Source organism: Polypterus senegalus, chromosome 1, assembly GCF_016835505.1.
Source record: "Polypterus senegalus isolate Bchr_013 chromosome 1, ASM1683550v1, whole genome shotgun sequence".
Lineage (NCBI taxonomy): Eukaryota > Metazoa > Chordata > Cladistia > Polypteriformes > Polypteridae > Polypterus > Polypterus senegalus.
Window position 1 is genome coordinate 327798735 of NC_053154.1, and position 22486 is coordinate 327821220.

General features: G+C 43.2%; 1 protein-coding gene across 1 annotated transcript in view; it reads left to right on the plus strand.

The window, feature by feature from the left end:
* tspan15 (tetraspanin 15) overlaps nucleotides 1-20964 on the plus strand; it is a 297343-nt gene extending 276379 nt beyond the window's left edge. Inside the window, exon 8 of the mRNA XM_039737676.1 lies at nucleotides 20272-20964. Coding sequence (XP_039593610.1) covers nucleotides 20272-20436 — 165 coding nt within the window. The 3' untranslated portion in view covers nucleotides 20437-20964. The remainder of the gene's footprint in view (nucleotides 1-20271) is intronic.
* The last annotated feature ends 1522 nt before the right edge of the window (nucleotides 20965-22486 follow it).

Below are 22486 nucleotides of genomic sequence, written 5' to 3' on the forward strand. Positions count from 1 at the left end.
AGTACTTGTAGTAGTGGACCACCACTTCATCCACTCCCTGAACATTGGCTGGGCATGGAGGCTCTTTGGTTTGTCAGATCATGTCTGTGTGTGTTTGTGAGTGTGTCTATCTATCTCTTGATCTGTCTCAGAGTGATCTCAATTAATTATAAATATAAAACATAAAATTGTTGATTGTCAATTCAAGGTTTAGTTGATGCACCTTCAGCTGCCATGACAGCCTTGAAACTCTGTGCTCAGGTCTCTGTCATTGTTGCATATCTCCACTCTGCCATTTTTCTCAGTTCAGCATTTCTCAAGTCCAGCCACACATTCTCCATTGGACTGAGATCAGGGCTCTGACACGGCAGCTCCAGGACATTCACATTGTTGTTCTGAAGCCATTCCTGGCTGCCTTTGGCATTATACTTGGTGGTGTTGTCTTGCTTGAAACAAATCTTCTCCCAAGGCACAGGTTTTTTGCACACTGTATCCTGTTATATATACTCTAGGAATTCCCAGAATTTTACTGAATTAATTTTCCCTTGTACCCTCACAACGGGAGATTTTTGAAGTCAACTGGAAGCCCAAAATTGAATTTTTTGGCCTTCAAACTAAACGCTGTGTTACACTTTACATATAAAAAATCTCCATGCTCGCCACGACGCATGGTGGTTACAGCATCGGGCTGTAGTGATCCTGCTCTGTGCCACACCCTGGAAATCTTGTCAGGCTGTCATAGCTACCAAAGGTGCATTTATTAAATACTGACTAGAAGGGGCTGATGATTTGTGCGATCAATAATTGGGTTGTACTATAAATTTAAAATTAATTTAGACCACTTTGCAGAAAACTGCTTTCACATTAGGGAATCTTTTTCTGTGGATCAGTGTCATGCCAACAAGACTCTATTTCATAAAGTATAATTTATAAAAAATGTTACCTTTGTCTCTAGAAATTATGTTTAGCAGCTGACATACTCAGTCCAGCATAACATTTGGAAAGCCAGTGGGCAACCCCGCTTAATTTTAACAAAGCGACAAAATGTTGGCACCCCAACACTTCTTTAGAATCGCCCTGTGTTCCATCCACACACGTAAATAATTTTTGCGAAAAAGTTTAATTTACACGTAAGTGATGTGGGGACCATTCCATACTGACTTTTTTTTTTTTTTTTTATTATCTTGGTGTCATTTTTTTGTTCTTAATAAAATTTTAAATAAAAAAAAAAGCTAGACACCCTGTGTGTATTTAAACGAATGACGTGAGCCTCCTAGGATTCCTGACAGCACCTCATCATCTAAGCCAGCCTCAGTCTGCGGGTTTAATGGCTGTTTTATGGGTTCACCAAGTTGACCCATTGCCGTTCCTCAAATATAGTAGTGGAACAATGCTTTTTATAGAAGGATATGCTTCCTAATGCCAGCACCCTTTCTTCGCCTTTTACTCATGCATGGGGAGGGTGACCTGATTCTAATCCCAGGGCACAGGGATACAGGCGAGTCTCTTGCCATAAAGTAGTGCAATTTTTGGCATTTCTGTGATGTGGTTCCCTGGCATAGCAACACAACACAACGCTGTGCTACAGATCTGAAAAGGAGATCAGACTTATGGGCATATGATCGCAAGTTGTATCTTGCAAAAGCTGTCTTTGGGGATTGGTCATTATTGTACTGTTGAAACGGTGTTTGCAAGAAGCCCCATTTCTGAATTAAATGAAATTCAAAATAGTTGCAGAAAATTCACCTGGGTGTTTGAGGGGCGATCGTTGCTTTTTTAGTCCTTGCTGACATTTCAGACTTTTTGTTCTGTGACATTTCCCTGTGCCACTGAGGTTTCTTTGAACCCTTACTGATGAATAAAATTCATTTTGTTTCGTAGTTTTAAAGCTGATTTCAGTTTTTCATCACAATTCTAATATCTGACACACAGGTCTACTGAAAAAATTGCTGCACAAAAGAAAAAAAAATGATGACCTTGTGCTTATGCAGAAAACTCAAGTTTTTACATCTGTCATCTGCTTTTCATTCCCTTGTCCTTCAGCTTCAACTAATGATCCCATCTATAAGATCTGAACTCCATCTGTCGTCTTGTCATCATCTAACAATTGCCTAGTAACTCCCACAAGTGCCTGATCACGCACATGGCCTTCACATTGGCAGAACTTGTTAGCATTTAACAGCAGCGTGGGCAATGGCACTCTAATTCCTGACCATTAGCAGTGCAGGTATGACAAGACACCTCATTTGCCCATCATTACCATTTTAGCTGTCCTCCATTTGTACTTTTCCTCTGATTTGGCTGCTTGAGAATATACTGCACTCTTCCACCACCATGCGCTGGGGCACGACTGCTACTTTTGAACAGAAGTGAGCTGAAAACCTTAAGTTCCCTTCACCTTTCCCCCGACCATTCATTTGTGTACCCTTATGTTGTTTAAATCAAAAAGTGGGCACCTTTAGCAGGAGAGTCCTGCTTTCACAGGCCCGGGTCTCCACAAAACATTAAAATGCATGTCTACATCTCATGCTGATAATCGGGTTGGGCGAATGACACCCTGTGTATAAGCTCCTCACAGTGCACAGTGCAAACGTTTAGGCCCCCTCTCTTAAAATGTCTGTTACTGATCACCAAAAGTCATCAAGTTAAAAATGACCCATTTTTATCAGCATTTTATGCAAGATTAGTTTATTGTTTTTGTTGTGTACAACTGTGCAGTGAAAAAAGAAAAGGAGTTCCATGCCAAAGTTTGGGCACCCCAAGATATTTGAGGTCTCATAACTTTTCCCAAGGTGGTCTCAGACCTTCATTAGCTCATCAGGATTGATGAGGTCTCTGGTCTGATGAGACAAAAATCAAACTTTATAAATCACAATCACTTTGTAAATGTGTATTCATGAACACACCTCAATGCTAATCAACCTCATATATATACCTTCCTTCTGAAGTGTTGAGTCCCTGCCACCTGCATTCGAAAGCATCCGCCTTCACCTCTGCAACTGAGCATGTAGTCCGTGATTCATTTATTTTAAGGCAATGTAACTTATGCAGATCTCAGTTGTTCATATGTTCTGTGCCATTCGTTGCATCAGCTATTGTGTGATTACATGTGGCAGGTGATAGTGTTTGAAAATCGATGGGCAAGGTAGACACTGGGGGCTTCTTCAGAGGCAACCTGGCCAAGAAAAACTTGTTCAGAAAAACTCAAGGACAAGTGGCAGTGAAATCAGCAAGACCCAGCAGCTGTTTGCCTTTATACATTATTCACCATTAGAGGAGTCTGAATCCATTTTTTTTGGATGACTCTTCAAGAGTGAGCATGGACACCTGAATTAACAATCTATGAGCTGATCTCCTATACATCATTGGGTGCAAGGCAGTAATGAATCTCTACAATCCGTTGCAGGACACTCTCGCATCCTTTTTTTTTTTTTGGTTCAGCCCAATACAGTGACTTGGGCCTATCTGGAGTAGATGCCAATAATATGAATTGAAAAACAGAAACAAACCTTAAATGGGATGCCAGCTAACTTAACCTGCACACTTTCTGATGTGTGCAACACAACTGTGTACCACAAAGTGGAGATGCAGCATCTGAGCCAGGCTTTGACCCCAAGACCCTGGAGCTACGAAGTACAAGCACTAACCAGTATGCTAGCACCCACACTGGGTAATTCCAAATCATCTCAATAACAAACAAACTCCACAAAGAAGGCAACCCAAGCAGCCATCAGGCTCTGAGCCTGACCACCATGAAGAAGCCATACTAGCTGCTTTTCTGGTTAGTTTCTTCATTGTGGCTACAGATAATGAATAAAGCCACATGCAGTGACTGCCATCCTATGATTTAGTGAATTTCTGTCTGGTGCGGGCTACTCCTGAGCTCCAGGGATTACATAACAGAAGGATGAAGTGAGTGCAAGGCACCCCCTCATTCTCACATCGAGATAAAATTCATAAGGTGTCCTGAATGATATAGTTGGCCTTTCAAGCACACAGCCATTTTATTCATGCAGTTCACGGCCTTTGTTCCTTTCTTGATACGTTTTCAGCTTTATCAGTAACCAAATGCATTAACACTTCTAAACTATTTTCCTGCGTAGGGCTGACTATGCTGAGCAACGGTGTCATGTAATTAAATAATGCACACAGCAACTCCAATTTCTTCTAAGAACTTGACTAAAGGCAACCGATTTATCCACAATTAAGTATTCAGCTACAGGCCTACACTCAGCAATTTGGCAACAGGACCGCAAGCCATAGTCTGCGAAATCACTGGAAAGCCGCTCTCTCCGTTGGGTGAAGCCCGCGCGGTCGCGCTTTCAGCCACTTTCTCTGTAATTACATGCTGTTAAAGCAGTTCATTTTACTAAATGTCAGAAATAATGTTGCTTACAGTTTTGCATAATTATCTCCAAACTTGCTGCAATGATGATTGCCTTTGGGATACACCGACATACACACAGAGGCCAAGAATTTGCTTGTCGTCATTTGCTTGTTATTTTCTTGTTGGTTTTCCTGTTCATCTTCATAGCCACTCTACCCAAAAATGTAGCAGGAAACACTTTCAATGAAATGGCGAGTTGAAATTGACCTGCTGGGATGGTGGGTGTAAGCCCAGTGATGGCTGGCTGGGTTCCTGCTTTGCACCCATTGCTGCTGCACTGGGCATACGCTCACTGTGAGCTCATCATGTAAAGTGTGACTCAATAAGGGATGTAATTAGATTAAATAAACTTTATTAATCCCAAGTGGAAATCTCATTAAACTTTATTAATCCCAAGAGGAAATTCAAATGCATACAGCAGCAGAAACATAAAAAAACTAGCAAAATACCCACACTTCGCAGCAGAGAGGTATTGTGTTAAAGAAGTTATGAAAAAGAAAAGGAAACATTTTAAAAATAACGTAACATGATTGTCAATGTAATTGTCGTAGGCTTATTTTAGTATTGAAAGTGAATTTGATGATTGTAAAGGGTTTAATTTATGATTCAAAATGTTGCGTGTGAGAAATGCACATTTTTAGGATGGAAGGATCTCTTTGTTATCGACATTTGCAGTTCAGCCCTCAGGCTGCAAAATGATTGAGCAGTCTGCTGAGCTTACTCTTGAGCATGCAACGTACAGTTGGCCACGTGACATACAATCTTGTGTCAAGTCAATGCCGACCTTTTTTTAGAGTCTGGCCCTGTGACTTATTTATTGTCATAGCGAAGCAGACCCTTACTGGGAATTGGAGGCGTTTGAATTGGAATGGGAGGTCAGAGGATATGAGAGGGATGCGAGGAATAAATACAGTCTCCCCTGAGCCTGTTCCAGTGAAGACTCAATGAGTTTCTTGTGCAGAGATCTGAAGCCTGGTGCCGTTACAAAGTTTTGTTGGTTGTAAGTTTCGTAGTAACATAATTGGTGCGCTGACCTTCAAAAGTAGAGTATGCGGAAGCATGCCCGGAGGATTAAGAGTGTGAAGAAACTAAATGAAAAGGCAGGAGTCGCCAGCAGGAAAACGTGAAGCAAGGCAAACAATAACAGGCTTGAAGCGGTGGAGTAAAGGAGAAGGGAGCAGTGAGCATGACAAACAGCTGAGGAAAGTAAGGAAGTGAGTGAGGAGGCACATGAGCGTGGGATGTTGTTAATGTATATAGGCAGGGAGCCAACCACGTGATAGGTGTGCGGACAGCAGCTGTGCGGAAAAAGGGCGGGGGGCGGTCCTTATTGGTCTCTGCTGTGAAATCAATCCTCTGTTAACAGAAATAAGGAATGAAACCACCAAAAGGAGATGTCGGTTACGAAAGTTCCTTACAGCACAATGGTGAGAACTGCCAAAAAGAAGACTTATTTTCGAAAGTTCGTTACAGGGCACGGCGCGAAATAAAACATACATAACGTTTGTAAGTACAGTGTAAAGGATGAGCATGGGAAATTTGGGCTTCTTACTTATATTGGAAGTCGCAGGAATAGTGAGGAGGGGTTTCCCCTTTCTACATACAGTGGACCCTTGACTTACGAACTCAATTCGTTCACGAGGGCTGGTTGTAACTCAAGTTGTAAGTCAAGACAATTTTTCCCCATAAGAAATAATGGAAGTACCCATAATGCGCTCCGAACTTCCCACAGCAACACTTACTTAACCTTTTCATAATAAAAAAGGGTTGTATAATATGCATAATTTACCAAAACACCAATCATTTTTCTAATGTACTAACCAAAAAGTGCCTAGCCTACCAGAAACAACAATTTCATACTGTACTCGCCATTTAATTTGACATCTTTGGGCTGCAGGAAGGGAGGAGGAGGAGAATGAAACGGAAGGTGGTTATTGTTTAGAAGGAGCCTCCTTACGCAAATGTTTTCTTTGTAAAATTGTCAAGATGGTGGATTTCGACATGCTGTACATATTAGCGAGATCGGTCACGACCGCCACTCTCATATTTCCGCACAATTTCCTTCTTCATTTCAATTGTGGTCGCTGTTTCTCAAATTAATAATGACAGTAGTTGAGCACTCAGTTCAAAGCTGGCCGCGTTGTGAACTGCTGTAATAATACACTCCAAAGCAAGCCTGTGCTGAGTCAGCCCGCTAGCTAACATCCCTTAACAATCGCTTTCTTTACCTTCGTTACTTTCTCTTCCTTCCTTAGCAATTATGCGTCTTGCTTGCCATGGTCTTAGTGAATTATATATATAGATAAATCACTGCACTGACCGAAATTACGTCCACAAACACATGTATCTGGGCTCCAACTGACGCTTACGAACGCTCTCGGCTGTTTGTTTACAATCGCACAAGCGGATACACGTGACCGCAATTGGGTCATAACACAAGATGTTGGTCGTAAATCAAAACAAAAATTTTGGTCGTAAATCAAGTTGTTCGCATGTCAGGCCGGTCGTATGTCAAGGATCAACTGTATACAGTTTAGGGGGTGCACCCGTTACCCCCTTGGGTGTTGCAATAAGACATGAAACATACCTATTTTTTGTAAGTACACTGCAAGGAATGAGCATGTGAAATTTCAGCTTCCCACCTAAATGGAAAGTGGGAGAATTAATGGTGAGTCAGTGAGGGCTTTGCCTTTTATATGTATAGATAAGAATGCAGACTCAAAGGACAATAAGACGGACAATCAATCAATAAATAAATAAATAAAAATAAACTTGAGTACAGCGGGTGGGAGCTTTGAATTGCCTGATGGCACTGGGCAGAAAAGACTCCTGGGGGGTGCATCTTATCTGCATGTTTGTGTGAGCAGTCACAGTCATTGCAGCAGGAAATGTCTGTTGCCTTAATGCTTCGTTTGGCATTTTTCTACTCTATTCTCTTGTACCCACAGTGCCTTTAATACGTATTCGGCCCATTGTATGTTTTCGTAGCTTTTTGTTACTTAACATTGAATCACAGTGGATTTAATTTGGCTTTTATGACACTGATGAACAGAAGAAGGCTCTTTAATGTCAAAGCAAAAACAGATCTCTGCAAAGTGGTCTACATGAATTACAAATTATAAAACACTAGGGCTGACGTAGGTGATTTGGTAAGTGCGTGTCAAAGGGCTACATTTATATAAAAAAAAAAAAAAAACTGGAAATCATCTCAACTGATGATGGACACCATCACACACAGAACTTCACTCCAGTAAATCAGGGAGGAGGTTCACTTTGATAACCCTCACAGAAAGTCTTTTTAATAAGGAATACCAGAGATAGTAATACATAAATTCCAGAAGTATGACATTTTTCTTATGTAATATATACTAATTTTAGATAAAATGTCCAATCAAACTGTTAGAAGTTTTAACATTTTTCGATTTTCTGTGTAAGTTTTAACCTGTCTTGTCTTTTTTTGTTTGTTTTATTTCTTTCTGTCTCTTATTGGATGCAACTGAGAAGGAAAATTTCATGTTTTCTTCTTTAAACATGACTAAATAAAAACTTTGATCTTTGACCACTAAGTAATTGATTGCATTTAACTCTTCATGTGGTAGATGTGCCTGCCTTTGTCATCCATGAAATCCACAAGTCTGTGTGCTCAGGTCTTTCCTTCACTCCACTCTGCCATTTTTTCCCCATTCTTCATTGCAAATCTTCTCAGACTCTGTCAGTCATCCATGGAGATCATGTGTGAACAGACCAGCTAGAAATTCTCATCTGGATTGAGATCTGGACTCGGCCACTCCTAGACATTCACATTATTGCTTTAAAGCCATTCTTGCATAGCTTTAGCTTCATGCTTGTGGGTGTTGCCTTGATAGAAAATGAATCTTCTCCCAAATTGCAGATTTCTTGCAGACTAGGTCAGTTTTTCCTCCAGGATTTCCCCATATTTTTCTGCATTTACTTTACCCTCACAAGCCTTTCAGAACCTGCTGCAAAGAAGCATCCCCAAGGCCTGATGCTGCCTCATGGTGGGGATGGTGGTGTGGGATGGTCTTGATAATGTGCATTTAACCTGAAAGCCAAAGAAGCTCAATTTTACTCTTATCAGATCATATAACCTTCTTCCAGCTGACTTCAGAGTTTTCAGTTTGCTTCCTGGCATTTTGACATTAACCAGTATTTTTCTGTTCATCAATTTTAAAAAAGCCAAATTAAATCCACTGAGATTTAATGTTGTATAACAAAAAGTGAACCATTCCAAGGGGATGACTACTTTTTTATAGGAACCGGTGACCTTAAATGATGCCACACCCATTTGGAAGCTTGTCATTGTGTGAAACTGTCATGGTTGGTGATAACAAGTGTTGTGCCATACAGGTACCATCAGGTGACTGGTAGCATTTCCTATAACACGTCATGCAACTGGTCCTCCAGAGTGACAAGGGTTTATGATGGGTATGGAGTATGGCATGTCTCACGTGCCTTATCTTCATAAAGTAGTCATTCCCCGGAGATGTCAGGCAATGTCCTTTTGGAATAAGAACACCATTCAGGCTTCTCACAAATGGTTGTGAACTGCATTACACAGTCTGCTCTATACAACTCCCAGTCAAAGGAGTGCCTCATGTGTGATGGTGCCCCTCCTTGACACCCGCTGTTCTGATGGGGTGTCATTTGAGAATGTTGGCCGGATTCCACCGCAACATCTAATTGTGAACCTGAAGACAACTGCTGTAAATGAGTAGCTATAGTAAGTAATATTGTCATGTGTACAGAGTACAACGGAATGACACACCTTCTATCTGGCGCCATGATGACCAAAACTTCATTTAATTTATTAAACCATAATTCAGCTGGAGGCTGACAGGCAATGTATATTCTTGAACGGTCTTCAAAGTCCCAGTAATTAGTTCAGGCATGCCTTGAGCTTGCAGTTTATTTATATGTGAAACCTATACTGCATTTTGTTCCTGGGATGGACTGTCAAGGTTTTGTTTCTAATTCTAACCCCCCAACCGTGACTCAGGCCTGGATCAAGTGGGTTGGTGATGGAGAGCAGACATTGATGTTGAGGTTCCAAATAGTTACCCCACTGCTGCATCGACATCTCGGTAGACATCCTAATGCATTATGTGTTGTCATGTTTGGCTGACCACTACATCCACAATTCCAACCTATAACGCACGTGAATGATGATCCTCATAGCTAAGGCATTCTTGGTGGGCTGTAGAGCCATAAAGTCATTCCCAACATAACTAAAGCTGCCCGTTTATTGGCTCTGACAACCTTATGGACGTTGAGAGCATGATGGACCTGTAAAGCTGTAATTTCTTATAACTTTTTTGGTGCACATTGGTCTGCTGCTTCTAGACTGTCACCAAGTGGCATTAATGGTGAAGACTAAGCCTAAAATGTTGTACCCCATAGGTTAGCACTTTGGCCACTCAAAAATTGGCACTTGCATCCTCCCGTTGAGGCAACCTCAGCATTATGTGAATGTAATAAAGGATAGCCATGTCACTCTCTGCCGTTCAGAGCTGTTGTGTGGCGTCACTGTCTCGCCACTTGTGGGTCTGATGACAAAGCATGAGAATGGGAAAGCTGGTGCTTATCGGCTGTTAGCACAAGCAAATACAAAAGCAATTTCTTGGTCCTTTTGTAATTTGGTTTACTTTTCCAAACAAAAGAAAACAATGATAAGCACCCAAAAAGAGGCCACTGCATACACATTGCTAATCATGGATTTGAACAGGCGGAAGACTGGAGTGGTACAGTTTATTTGCAGAGGCCAAAGCAAACAATGAAAAAGTAATTGTTTCTCGTTTATGAGCAATCGGAACTCATTACTCCGGGAAATGATTGCTTACTCAGCAGTTAATGAGACTTGCAGCAGTGGGGGAACGTAAAAAAAAAAAATCACTCGACCAGCTGCCCATCAGGTTCAGGACCTTCAGGAATTCCTACTGCTCTGCCGGGTGGCGTTAGGTATGACAGAGCTGCCAGCGTTGAACTTTTTGGGCGTGCTGGAGCAATGGTGATATGGGTTTGTCTTGTATGGAACAGGCTTGTAAAAGAAGGAGATAAAGTATAAGGGCATGCAAAATGGTTGAAGGTGCAGGGAGTACTGCCACTGGTCCCAACCCCTATCATCATCTACAGGTCATTCTGTATATCTGCATACAGTATGTATTGACCTGTCCAGTCCACCACTGACATCAAGTGTGATTCTTAGTGTGTCACTTAACCCGACCATGCTCACACTGTAGACATGTGGAGAAGATGTACTGAGCCTGCAGAGTACTCTGGGAGGGAGTTCTCTGGAGAAAGACATTTTCTTGGTTTCTACCTAAGCCCTCACCATGAAATGACACTGTGGTTTTGAGTGGAATTCTTAACCTACCACTAATCACACTATAGAAATGGGAATAAACTGTTGTGTGTTCCGTTTGTTTTTTTATTCTCTAAAATACAAGACTAGTTACTCTTTCTTAGCTTCAAAGAACTTCAGACAGACTTCCCACATCACATGACTCACTCCAGTTTGTCTATTGCACAAACAATTCCACTGAAGATCCTGACTATTCTTCATCTTGGCCCTGTCCATTTGGACAAAAGAGACACTTATGCTTTTCATTGACTTCAGTTCAGCTTTCCACACCCTCAGAAGCTCATAGGCAAGTTGAGTCTTCTAGACTACAACACTTCCCTGTGCAACTGGATTCTGGACTTCCTGATGAGAGCCCCCAGACAGTCCGCGTCAAAAACACCATCTCTGTACCATCTCACTAAGCGTTTGCAAAACAACAAAGTGCAGCAGTATTTGCACTTCCTTCTGTGACTGAAACATCAATACTACCTCCCACCATTTTCACTACATTTACAGGGGCCACCATCGAGAGCATTTTCACCAGCTGCAACCTTGTCTGGTTTAGAAACTGCAGTGTCTGACCATAAAGCCCTACAATGAATAATGCACACTGCAGAAGAAATCATCGGGTCCACTCTGCCCTCCATTGAAGACATCTTTGTAAAGCATCAAAAGCGTTCAGTTTTATGAAGGACCACTCCCACCCCTCACACAGTGTCTTTCTCCCATTTTCATCTGGCACGAGGTACTGTAAAATCTGACCAGTTCTTCCAGGTTCTTCAACAGCTTCTACCCCTTGGCTCTCTGTGCTACCCCCTGCCTTCAGATCTGCCTCTAACAGCGAATTTATCTGCAGTACATATGTCACACTTCTTACTAGTGGTGTTTTTTAATTATTAGTTTTGTTGTTATACTTTATTTATTACTATTTCAAATGATTACTATCCACTTGTTATTGAAATATGTATCCATCAGTTTATAATATAGAATAGTTCTTTACCTCGCACTTTATGGATAACCTTGCACCACGGCACTGGAAAATGTTGTTTTGTGCCACTGTATGCTGCAATACAGTGTTTGGATGGTGTGACAACAAAGCCATGATAAATTAAACAGATATTCACAGAACAAGAGAGTGTTCAAACACTTCCTAAATACAGTAAGGGAGTCAGCAATGTGGATGGAGGTGTGCAGCTTGTTCCACCAGCTAAGATCTATTCACAAAGAGAGTCCAGGTTGGTGTTTGATGCCACACAGAGGTGGTATCACCAGATGCTGATTGCTAGGTAGGTGAGAAGTTGTATAGGACCACATTAGTGTCTCTATATTTGTGGGTGCTTGACCCAATGAGTACCCAGTAACTCCGTAACTTGCTGCTCCTAGAATCTGAAAAGAAGAGTGACATGTGGCCATCTTAGCTGGTAGGACATATACTGTTGTGTTTTAAATCATCTGCAGTGGCTCGGTAGCACATGCAGGTGCCTGTATTGGTAAGGAGTTACAATAGCCAAGCACTGACAGGACTAATGTCTGAACCAGATGTTGGGCTGCATCCTCCATCATGTGTGGGCTGATCTTGCAAATGTTATACAGAGTGAATCTGCATGAATGGGAGACCATTGCAGTGTGGTCAGTGAAGGACAGCTGGTGAATCATCGCCCCAAGGTTGCCTCCTGATGTTGGTGGGTGTTAGCGGGAATGTTGAATAGAAGGACTGGTTGGCATTACAAGGAGCAGCAGCTGTCTTTACCAGGTTAAGCTGAATATGGTGTGTCTTCATCCAGGGTAAGATACAGTAGATTCAGAAAGTATTCAGAATCCTTCACTGCCTACGGTGACCCATCGTAAGACACTTGACCACTTTTACATGACCCTTACCCATTGAATGCTACAGTGTGTCACCACTCTATATGACCCAAAAGGAGGCAAGACCCCTAGTTTAAGAATCTGTGCTCTAATTCTACACCATTGCTCTCTTTCCTTTTAGTCCTATTGGTCTTTATGTACAAAGTATGTTCCTTAATTTTGTGGTTCAACGAAATTTTCTGTGGTTGCTCATGGCCAGAGTGCATGGATATTGTTTGGTTGATGCATAGTAAGACTTGAAGTTTAAACTAGGGAAATGTCGTTTTTTTTTCTTCTTCAAAAAAAATAAAAAAAGAGTATATACGGTCGAGTAAGTCCTAAAAAAAAATTACAAAGTGCTTCTTATGTGGAATATGAAGACCTCGAGTCAGATTCTGATCACAGTGTTGGCTCTGTTGAGAATGAGGTGTTAGCTGAAGGACTCCATGCTACTCTTGATTTGTGAGTACCGTTTAGTATAACTTTGAAGTGTCGCAATGTGCAGTTTTACAGTTCAAGCATCATGGGTTCAATTACCGTACCCGGATGCTGCCTGCTGTACATTCTCCCTTTGTCAGTTTTCTGAGCAGTGCTCTTCCTGTTTCAGCTTCTTCATTACACTGTTCCCACCATAGCTAAAGTGTGCCACTCTGTTCTATGAGATTTATCCCATAGTACATAATTTTACTGAAAACTGAGTCCATGAATTAAAACAGCTGAAAATATAAAAACTATGCAAACCAGCTAATAGGGAGAACCTGACAGGAAGATGGGAAAGAGATAAGTGGAGACCGCTCAGGCAGACTATTAAAAAGTGCTGATGTGCTCCCCATTTGGTGATGACTAATGTATGGCCAACAGCTACTTTCTGCAGTTTAGAATTTCAGTAAGAATGAATCTCTCATTTGGCAAATGCATGTTCTTATTTTGGAAGCTGAGAAAATCATAAAGCTCTGGCAACTGCACTGAACATGAGAGCTCACCTACAGATGGATGGAAGACATCACTCCTGCCGTACCTAGGAAACGTGCCTCCCACACTCATGAAGTGGCCATAACCAACTGCAGGCGCCCGATGACTGCATCACGCTTTCGGCAGTAGATAACCTTCGAAAATTGTATTATTGTTATTGTCCAGCTGATATTAAAAGGAGCTAAGTGTATTCTTTCTTTAACTCTTTGAGGGCTGAATATTTTTTCCCAAAAACTCTGTTTTCTGACAAGCACACAAAGCAATGGTTTCACACATACGTCAACATAAAACGTCTGTTGCTATGAGCTGTGGCTGCATGTTTGGCATCTCTGGCGGCAGTGGCTGCATGGAGGCACCTCGATGGTCAGCAGCAATGCACAGTGAGCCAGCTGCCTGGCTGTCTTCGCACAGCAGGTGAGTGGCACTAATGGTCTCCGTGTGACGCACTATGCAAATATGCAAACACTGCTGTAGGCGCATCAGCTGCACAAAAGTGTTCAGCATCACGATCAGCTGGGGAACGATCAGATGATGCTGGTACCTCACTATCATTATTGATATACATCTCCAGATGACTTGCATCAAACTCGGAGTCCGACAAGTCAGAATCCTGTTCACCGAAATTACGTAAAACATCCACAGAGTATTTTGCTTTGCGCATTTGCTTTGGTCTCTCGCTAGATGTCGGTGCCATTTTAGAGGTTGTTTGCTCTTCGCTACTCAGGCACATATAGGGGATCGAGGTTCAATCAACAAAGCTATGTAGCTTCTAGCAAAGAGAGTCGAACTAAAACGTAAGGGTGAGTTTCGTTGCAGTTTACAGCTGATTACTGTCCTCTACTCCTGAATTTTGGCAAAAGTCGACATCAGCTCTGAAAGAGTTAATGTTGTTTCTTAGAATCACTCCATACCACTAGGGAATAATATAGTATTTTATTATTTATAATCTATGCTAACTGGCCACTGTATTAGGTACACCTTGCTAGTACTGGGTTGGACCCCCTTTTGCTTTCAGAATTTCTGTAATTCTTCATGGTATAGATTCAACAAGGTGCTGGAAACATTCCTCTGGGATTTTGGTCCATATTGATATGATAGCATCACACACTTGCTGCAGTTGAGATATGATGACTGTGGAGGCCATTTCAGTACAGTGATCTCATGGTTTTGTTCAAGAAACCAGTTTGAGATGATTTGAGCTTTGTGACATGGTACATTTTCCTGCTAGAAGTAGCCATCAGAAGATGGGTACACTGAGGTCATAAAGGGATGGATATGGTCAGCAACAATACTCAGGTGGCATTTAAACAATGCTCAAGGGGTACTACATGGCCCAAAGTGTGCCACAAAAATATCCTCCATTACACCAACACCACCAGCCAGAACCGTTGATACAAGGCAGGATGGATCCCTGCTTTCATGTTGTTGACACCAAATTCTGACCCCACCATCTGAATATTGCAGCAGAAATTAAAGGCTCATCTGACCAGGCAATGTTTTTCCAATCTTCTGTTGTCCAAGTTTGGTGACCCCATTTGAATTATAGCCTCAGTTGCCTGTTCTTAGCTGACAGGAGTGGCACTCGGTGTGGTCTCCTGCTGCTGTAGCCCATCTGCTTCAAGGTTCGACGTGTTGTGTGTTCAGAGATGCTCTTCTGCATACCTCAGTTTTAGTGAGTGCTTATTTGAGATACTGTTGCATTTCTATTTGCTCAGACCAGTCTGACCATTCTCCACTAGCATCAACAAGGCTTTTTCGCCCAGACAACTGCCATTCACTGGGTATTTTCCTCATTTCCGACCATTTTCTATAAACCCTAAAGATGGTTGTGCGTAAAAATCCTAGTAGATAAGCAGTTTCTGAAATCCTCAGACCAACTTGTCTGACACCAACAACCATGTCATGTTCAAAGTCACTTCAATTGCCTTTCTTCCCTATTCTGATGCTCAGTTTGAACTCCAGCGGGACATCCTGACAATCTCTACATGCTGAAATGCATTGAGTTGCTGCCATGTGATTGGACAATTAGATATTGGCATTAACAAGCAGTTGAACAAGTGTACCTAATAAAGTGGTATATATTACCACTTTTAGTTTAGTAAAAGCTTCAATCTCAAACCTATTCCCTGAGAGTGTCTGCCCCCTGCTGGATGCACACGCTCAGACTTTCATTTGAGGACCTCCACCTCACCCCCAATGATCGAATATCACTGAATCCCTTCGTGATGACCTGCCCTTCAGTCGAAATGTATCTGTACTGTGCCATGCAATGTCACTGCTCACAGTTTCTCGTAGGAACCCCCTCCCCCATACTATGATTGAATGGCACTGTTCCACTCCACTCTTTCTGAGTGTGCCAGTTTTTGAGTTTCATTCCAAAAGTGTGCTCTTTAGGTTGATTGACCCCTTTGTGACTGGTTTAGTTGTACGTGTGTGCCCACTCCTGGGCCATTTCCTTCTTTTTATTCAGATGCAAGTTAAGGTAAATGCTACGATGAAAGTAATTCTTTAATGTACTCCACTCTCATAAAGGAGTTTAGAAAACCTTTCCTAATGGGGCGATAAGGATCTAAACCTACCACATCAGTGTCTTTCCAGGCTCCATTCTTAAAATGCATCAAGGGCAGATGGCTCTGACATGCCCCGAGTTTTCTTGCCAATCTTCAGTATGTTAAGTGTGCTGGCCATCACCTTCCATTAAGGCAATAGTTGGCACAGTTTGTGGAGTGTGTAACAAAAACATTTGATCCTCTTGGCAGTAGAAAAGTTTACACTAACATCCATTTTATTAATTAAAGACAAGGACTAAGACTCACAGGTATTCAGAATTTAGGGATTTGTCACTGGGAAGAAGTCGCTCACTTCATGAGGCTGGCCCTGAATCTGAACCTGGGGCATCCGAGGCCATAAGCAGCAGCAAATTATGTCGCTCCAGTAAAGGAGAACTCGAGTAGTACAGTGACACAGAGTAGGCTACCACAGCTGCCGTCATCTCATTGGAGACTGGCTCAGGGGTAAGAGGTACCCTCACAAATAGAAACCTTTTGGGTTTCAGCTCCACTGAATGGAATGCTGCTTCGTGACTTTGAGATCCCAGATTCATGGTCAGCCTCTTAGCGTGAGGATGTGAGTCAGAGAGGTGCAGGGCTCTGAGTGATTTCTTGCAGGTGGTATACAGTTCTATGGTCCTTTAACTAGACTTCTGAATGTGCACCCATCCCACCCCGTACTGTGTTTGCCCACCTTTCCATCATCACCTGCTATACTAAAACGGCTAATGAACTGGCATATTAACATATACTTCCACAGTAACATTTGGACACCCTGGCCCACCTTGGACTTCCCACACCCCCTCATTCCAAGTTGTGATTTTGAGGAGTGATGTGTCACAGAATTAATTAAAATGTCAGGGGCAATAAACACAAAAAAAAGAAAACATGCTGTGCCTGCTGGGGTTTGTTTCTTCCTTGAGAATGTAACATCTCACCAGTCTGAATCTTCTTCATAAGCATTCACACTAATGTTCTGCTGAGTGGTACGCTTGATTAGAATTGATATCACAGCTGATCCTTACCACAAGCATTTACATTCACATTCCATCAGCATTTAACCCACTCCGCACTGCGTGCGTTTGCCCCAGAGAAGCACTATGACATGGCCAAGGGCTCATGGAAACGTAGTGTGGCAGGTGGAATGTCCAGCCATCCCTGAGCAACTGTGTGACTCATACAGAGATGCCCTTTCTCCCCTCTCAATGTCTTCATCTAAAGCCAATGTCACTTTACGCAACTTCTAGCCAGACTGGACTTCAAACCTGACCACTGCAGTTGCTGACCTCATCACCAGAGGATATGATTAGAAATTGAGGGCATGTGTCAAAAAAGATGCAGAAGGTCAGCAAACCTTGAGCACATACTGTCAACATGTCAGTCATGTTCAGGTGAAGGCATGACCAGATCTTGGCTGATGTGGCAGTGGACCTGAAGAAAGAGAGGGCAGAGAGTCAAAATAGCATCAAAGCCAAAGAACTCTACCTCATCGAGTTTTTGATGCCAGGAGAAAACTCTCTAGCAGGTCATCAAATGACACAGGAGTCCTGGCATCATCTGCTGTCTGGGAGAGAAGAGTGGAGCTCAACAAGTAACTGAAGTTCACAGATGAGATTATCAATCAGCTCAGTGCTCTATACGGACATACCTGTACTGTAGCTCTGTGGTCTTGGGCAGCAAAACAAAAGTGGTGCTCTTTGAGGTGACTGGACCTTGTGAGAAGTGGAAGGAGGAAGCCCATGAAAGAAAGTGTTGAAAGTACCAAGCACTCACCTTTGAATGCCAACAGCGATGGCTGAGCATGGATCCTGTATATAGGCTGCAGAGGATTTCTGAGGCAAGTCACTGTGGAGAAACTTTTCCATTTTGGAGATTTGAGGGTCAACATGAAAGAAAAACCCCAAAAAATAAAATCTGCCTCAAGGTGGCTGTGGCTGAAGTGAAGTGAACACTGGAAATCTCACTCAGGTGGAGTTGAGTGGATGTGAGGCGTGAGATGCTGGGATTCTCTGTCGAGGATCTCGGAAGTGTTGTTTGCTTAACTCGATGAAACACCTGGGAATGAGAGTTGCCATCTGAGGGCTCACACTATGAAGCTCCGCCAAGAAGTAAACTGGTGAAGGTGTGATTACTTGCTATTCATGCCATGCAAAGGTGCAAGCAACTTCCCTACTGATTAGACAACAACAATAATATTTATTTCTACAGCACATTTCCATACAAATGATGTAGCTCAAAGTCTCTTACAGGATGAAGAAAAAAAGACAAAAAATAAAATTAGGCAATACTAATTAACATAGAATAACACAAATTAAAATAGCATAGTAAGGTCTGATGGTCAGGGAGGAGACGGAAAAAACAAACAAAAAACCTCCAGACAACTGGAGAAAGACAATCATCTGCAGGGGTTCCAGGCCACGAGACCAACCAGCCCCCTCTAGGCATTTATCTAACATAAATGATCACCATCAGTCCTTATGGTTTTCAGGCTTCACATGGAAAAACTTGATGATGATGGTCAAGTGGACCTCTGGCCTTCAATCCATCAATGTAGGGACACCACGGTGCTTTGATTGGGTGGTCGAGGCGCAGATCAGCACCACAGAAAACCGGAAAAAGAACAGCAGAGAAAGTAGGGGGGACGGTAAAGATGAACTCATTGTATTCTAGGTATTTGTGTGTGTATGTGTGATGACTTCACAGCACAGTTTCACAGTGAAAAGCATCATGAACTTGCTGCCTGGTAGAGCTGGTGCTGTGTGAAGGCTTTATAGGCATAGCAGGACTCGCCCTGACGCCATTGGGCAGGCTCTGTGTGCATGTGAGAGCTGACAGCCAATGAGTGTTCAGCTGGAAGTACAATGCATATAATGGAAGTACAAGGAGTAAGGAATGCAGGTGTTTTGGACCTCGCAAACAGAAGAGAGGCTCATCTGCCTGCTGTCGCATGTTTTACGCACTGCAACAGAATGGGGGGAAAAAAAAATAAAGGGCTGAACTTGCCGTACCTGTAAAGCATTCAAACCACATCAGCTGTGTCCAGCAGCACATTATCGGCTGTCAGATAAATGGGACGAGCAAAGGATGCTTTGGAAATGTGAGACTGTCCTGGAAAGTCATCACGCCATTATATAATTTGTCACTCCCTGTGATTATTAGGCACGCAATTTGACGTCCTCGGGTGACTAGAAAAGCGACTGAAGCTGTCAAGTTTGATCTATTCGAAGTGACATCACATGGCATCGTCTTTAGCAGGTCAATTAATTTATTAGTTAACCGTGTTTAACCATCACAGTGCCAACTGTCACAACAGGGGGCTCCAGAAGTGGGCCAAATAACTGCCCATGTGGCTGTTCACAGTGTATAGCACCTTTCTGGTGAACATTACTATGTGCACTGTGCCAGGTTCCTGAAGTGAGCCAGGGACAGGCTGGGGGTCCCAATCCTTCACCTTGGTGTAGTAATGAACCAAACCAGTTGTAGAGCTCTTCACTGCTAGTCATTGCTTTGTTTCGCTTTCTGCTCAGGTAGTGCCCGGGTTTGGTACAATAGGGCAGCATTGCCACCTCAGCGTACTTGTGCTCCTCCAGACAAGTGTCCCTGCCATTTGGATTTCAAAAGACCTGTAGCTCAGACTCGCACTGTCTGGACAGCTGTCAGTTAGTCAGTCATTACCCAACCCGCTATATTCTAACACAAGGTCACGGGGGGGTCTGCTGGAGCCAATCCCAGCCAACATAGGGTGCAAGGCAGGGAACAAATCCCGTGCAGGGCGCCAGCCCACCGCAGGGCACACACACCAAGCACACACTAGGGACAATTTAGGATCGCCAGTGTAACTAACCTGCATGTCTTTGGTCTGTGGGAGGAAACCCACGCAGACACGGGAAAAACATGCAAACTCCACACAGGGAGGACCGGGAAGTGAACCCAGGTCCCCTTACTGTGAGGCAGCAGCACTACCATTGCACCACCCTGCTGCCCCTCTGGAGAGCTGGCATCTACTGAGTGCTGTAGTGTGCATTTGCTTTTGCTGATGGCGCCCCCTAAAGGCCGAACAGTACCACAGTTGTGAGTGAGGCTGACTTGCCCTCCATCTGCACTTTGCGTCCACAGCTTCTCCACACTTGGATCAGAACCCATCCAGGCCTAACCCCCATTCTCAATTTTGTGTCTTTCAGCTGTTTGGCATCATCATCACCTGGCTTTACGTAACCCGAGTGGAGGATGCTATTAATGAGTATGGCACCATGAGGGATGGACTGCTGGAGGGAGCACCACCGGGCAGTGGCGGCCAACCACAACGCAAAGGAGGGTGGTGTATGTGTCTGCCGGACGAAGAGTAAGGTGACAAGATCTGACCATTCAGCTGGCCTCCCAACGCTGTCACCTGCTACCCTCTGTGACCCCCCCACGAGACTGAGGAGAGGGGTGCTGCCCACACACCTCGTCTGTCCTACATGTTTCCCAGAATACCAGTGTGAGGGTAAATTTTACTGCAGACCACCTTTATGTCCCCTACGTACTGCTACCATTTGTTAGAACTGCAGAAGCAGCAGCCCACATTACCAATTCCATGCCCACACAAGGCTGGCACTGTGTTTGAACCCACACTGTTTTCAACTATGCAGACTGGGAAAAGACATTTCAAAGTTTCCAGGGATGAAATCACAAAGAATTTCACCGCATACTAGAAAATGAATTGTGTTTTTTTTTAAACAGTTTACATTCGGAGGGGGGCTGCTAATGTTTTCTTGAAAGGCGCTATATTTTAATAAGCAAAGGGAAGGGCAATTTTTTAAAGATGTGAGATAATCGGATTGTAGGGTTTTGTGTTTTTATTTTGGAATTACTCATAAACAGTTACAAACATGGCTGCCTGCTGTGAGTTCCTTTGTCCACCCCAACGATGTCTGCTGCTTCTGCCTTTGTTGTTGGTCTGGAAGACGTGTCACTTTCACGGTGGTCTTTGTGTCCACTTATGCTTATATTGCTTTTATGTATATAGTGCCCTTCACGGTTACGTTTACCATATAATACTTCACAGATACTGTATGGGACAATACGCCCATTCTGTGTTTGATAGGGCATCTTTCGTGATAAATCGGGCTAAGACTCAACGTGGCCCTAAAACTGGAGCGACTGGTTCAGTAGATGAAGGAAAAAAAACCACAAGACCCCTGAGCAGGCCAAGGAAGGTCTGGGTTTCCATGGTAACATTCTTGCACTCTCGTGTTGGATGGAGGTAGCCATGGCGATTGTGTCCATCACCTGGAATACCAAGTGGCTACCGGAACGTCTTAAGTGACCGGGCATCTTGATTGATGAGGTGATGTGGCATAGTGGGGCACCCAAAGGGCACATTTACAGCAGCAGGCTGACCACGGCCTTGTCTCTAAGGAGACCCTCCTGCTGGGTATGATGCTAAGAGGTGCTGGACACTCCAGTCTCGTCAGTTGTAGTGCCAGTCCCCATGCCACAGCATACCATGTTTCTCAGCTTGTACAGAAGGTGCCGATCTGCTCCATCACCCACCCAGGTTTTCATGCCGCACTATTCAAAGATTGGCAGACTATTACTCATTTGGTTGCCCACCTCATTCTCTTCTGCATAGCTTTTGGTGCCAGCCTCCTTCCATAGCTCCTGTGTTGCCAGCTTTCAACTGAGACTCATTCTTACTCCTCCAAGCTTGTGATGCTCACCCTCCACCAACAATGCCCAACAGATGCCAACCTCACTTGACTGCCCCTCCATTTAGAGTCTGCTACCAGCTTCATTTTTTTTTGGTGTTAGGCTTACTGCGCCTTGGTAAATAGCCACTTGATGATGCCAGCTCTTTTTAATGCCAGCCTCACCAATACATAGAAGTTTCCAAATTTCACCAGAGGAAGTGCCAGTCAGCAGTCCTTTAAAGGACGTATCGTGGTTCGCTGCTGACCATGCGATTGACCCTAAGCCCCTGTGTCTTTTGAAGTGTTTTCCTCATTTTAAGATGACATCCTGGGCACTGTAATGCTGCCTGTGACAATGCGAGTTCGGCTCCACGCTCCCATCCGTGTTCGGGACCCCTTGAACCCAACACCATCGATAGATATAACCGAGTTGAGCTAGACAGTGGAGGCAACAACTGAGCAAGGGGATGGTTCAAAAAGTGCAAAGTGCTTTTATTAAAAAGACAATCAAAACCAGTGTTCAATAAATAGTGCAGTGATTCACAAATCTTCATTAAATAAATAATCCTTAAAAGTCAAACATGGAGGTTAAAATACCAATAGAAAAAAACAATCCTTTAAAAAACGAGGTTAAAACGTTCTACAGGAAGCAGTTTTTAAAAACAAGCTCGGTGCTTCTTTTAACTGGTGACTCCCCTGCTTCTCCCTGTCCAGGCTTCGCAAC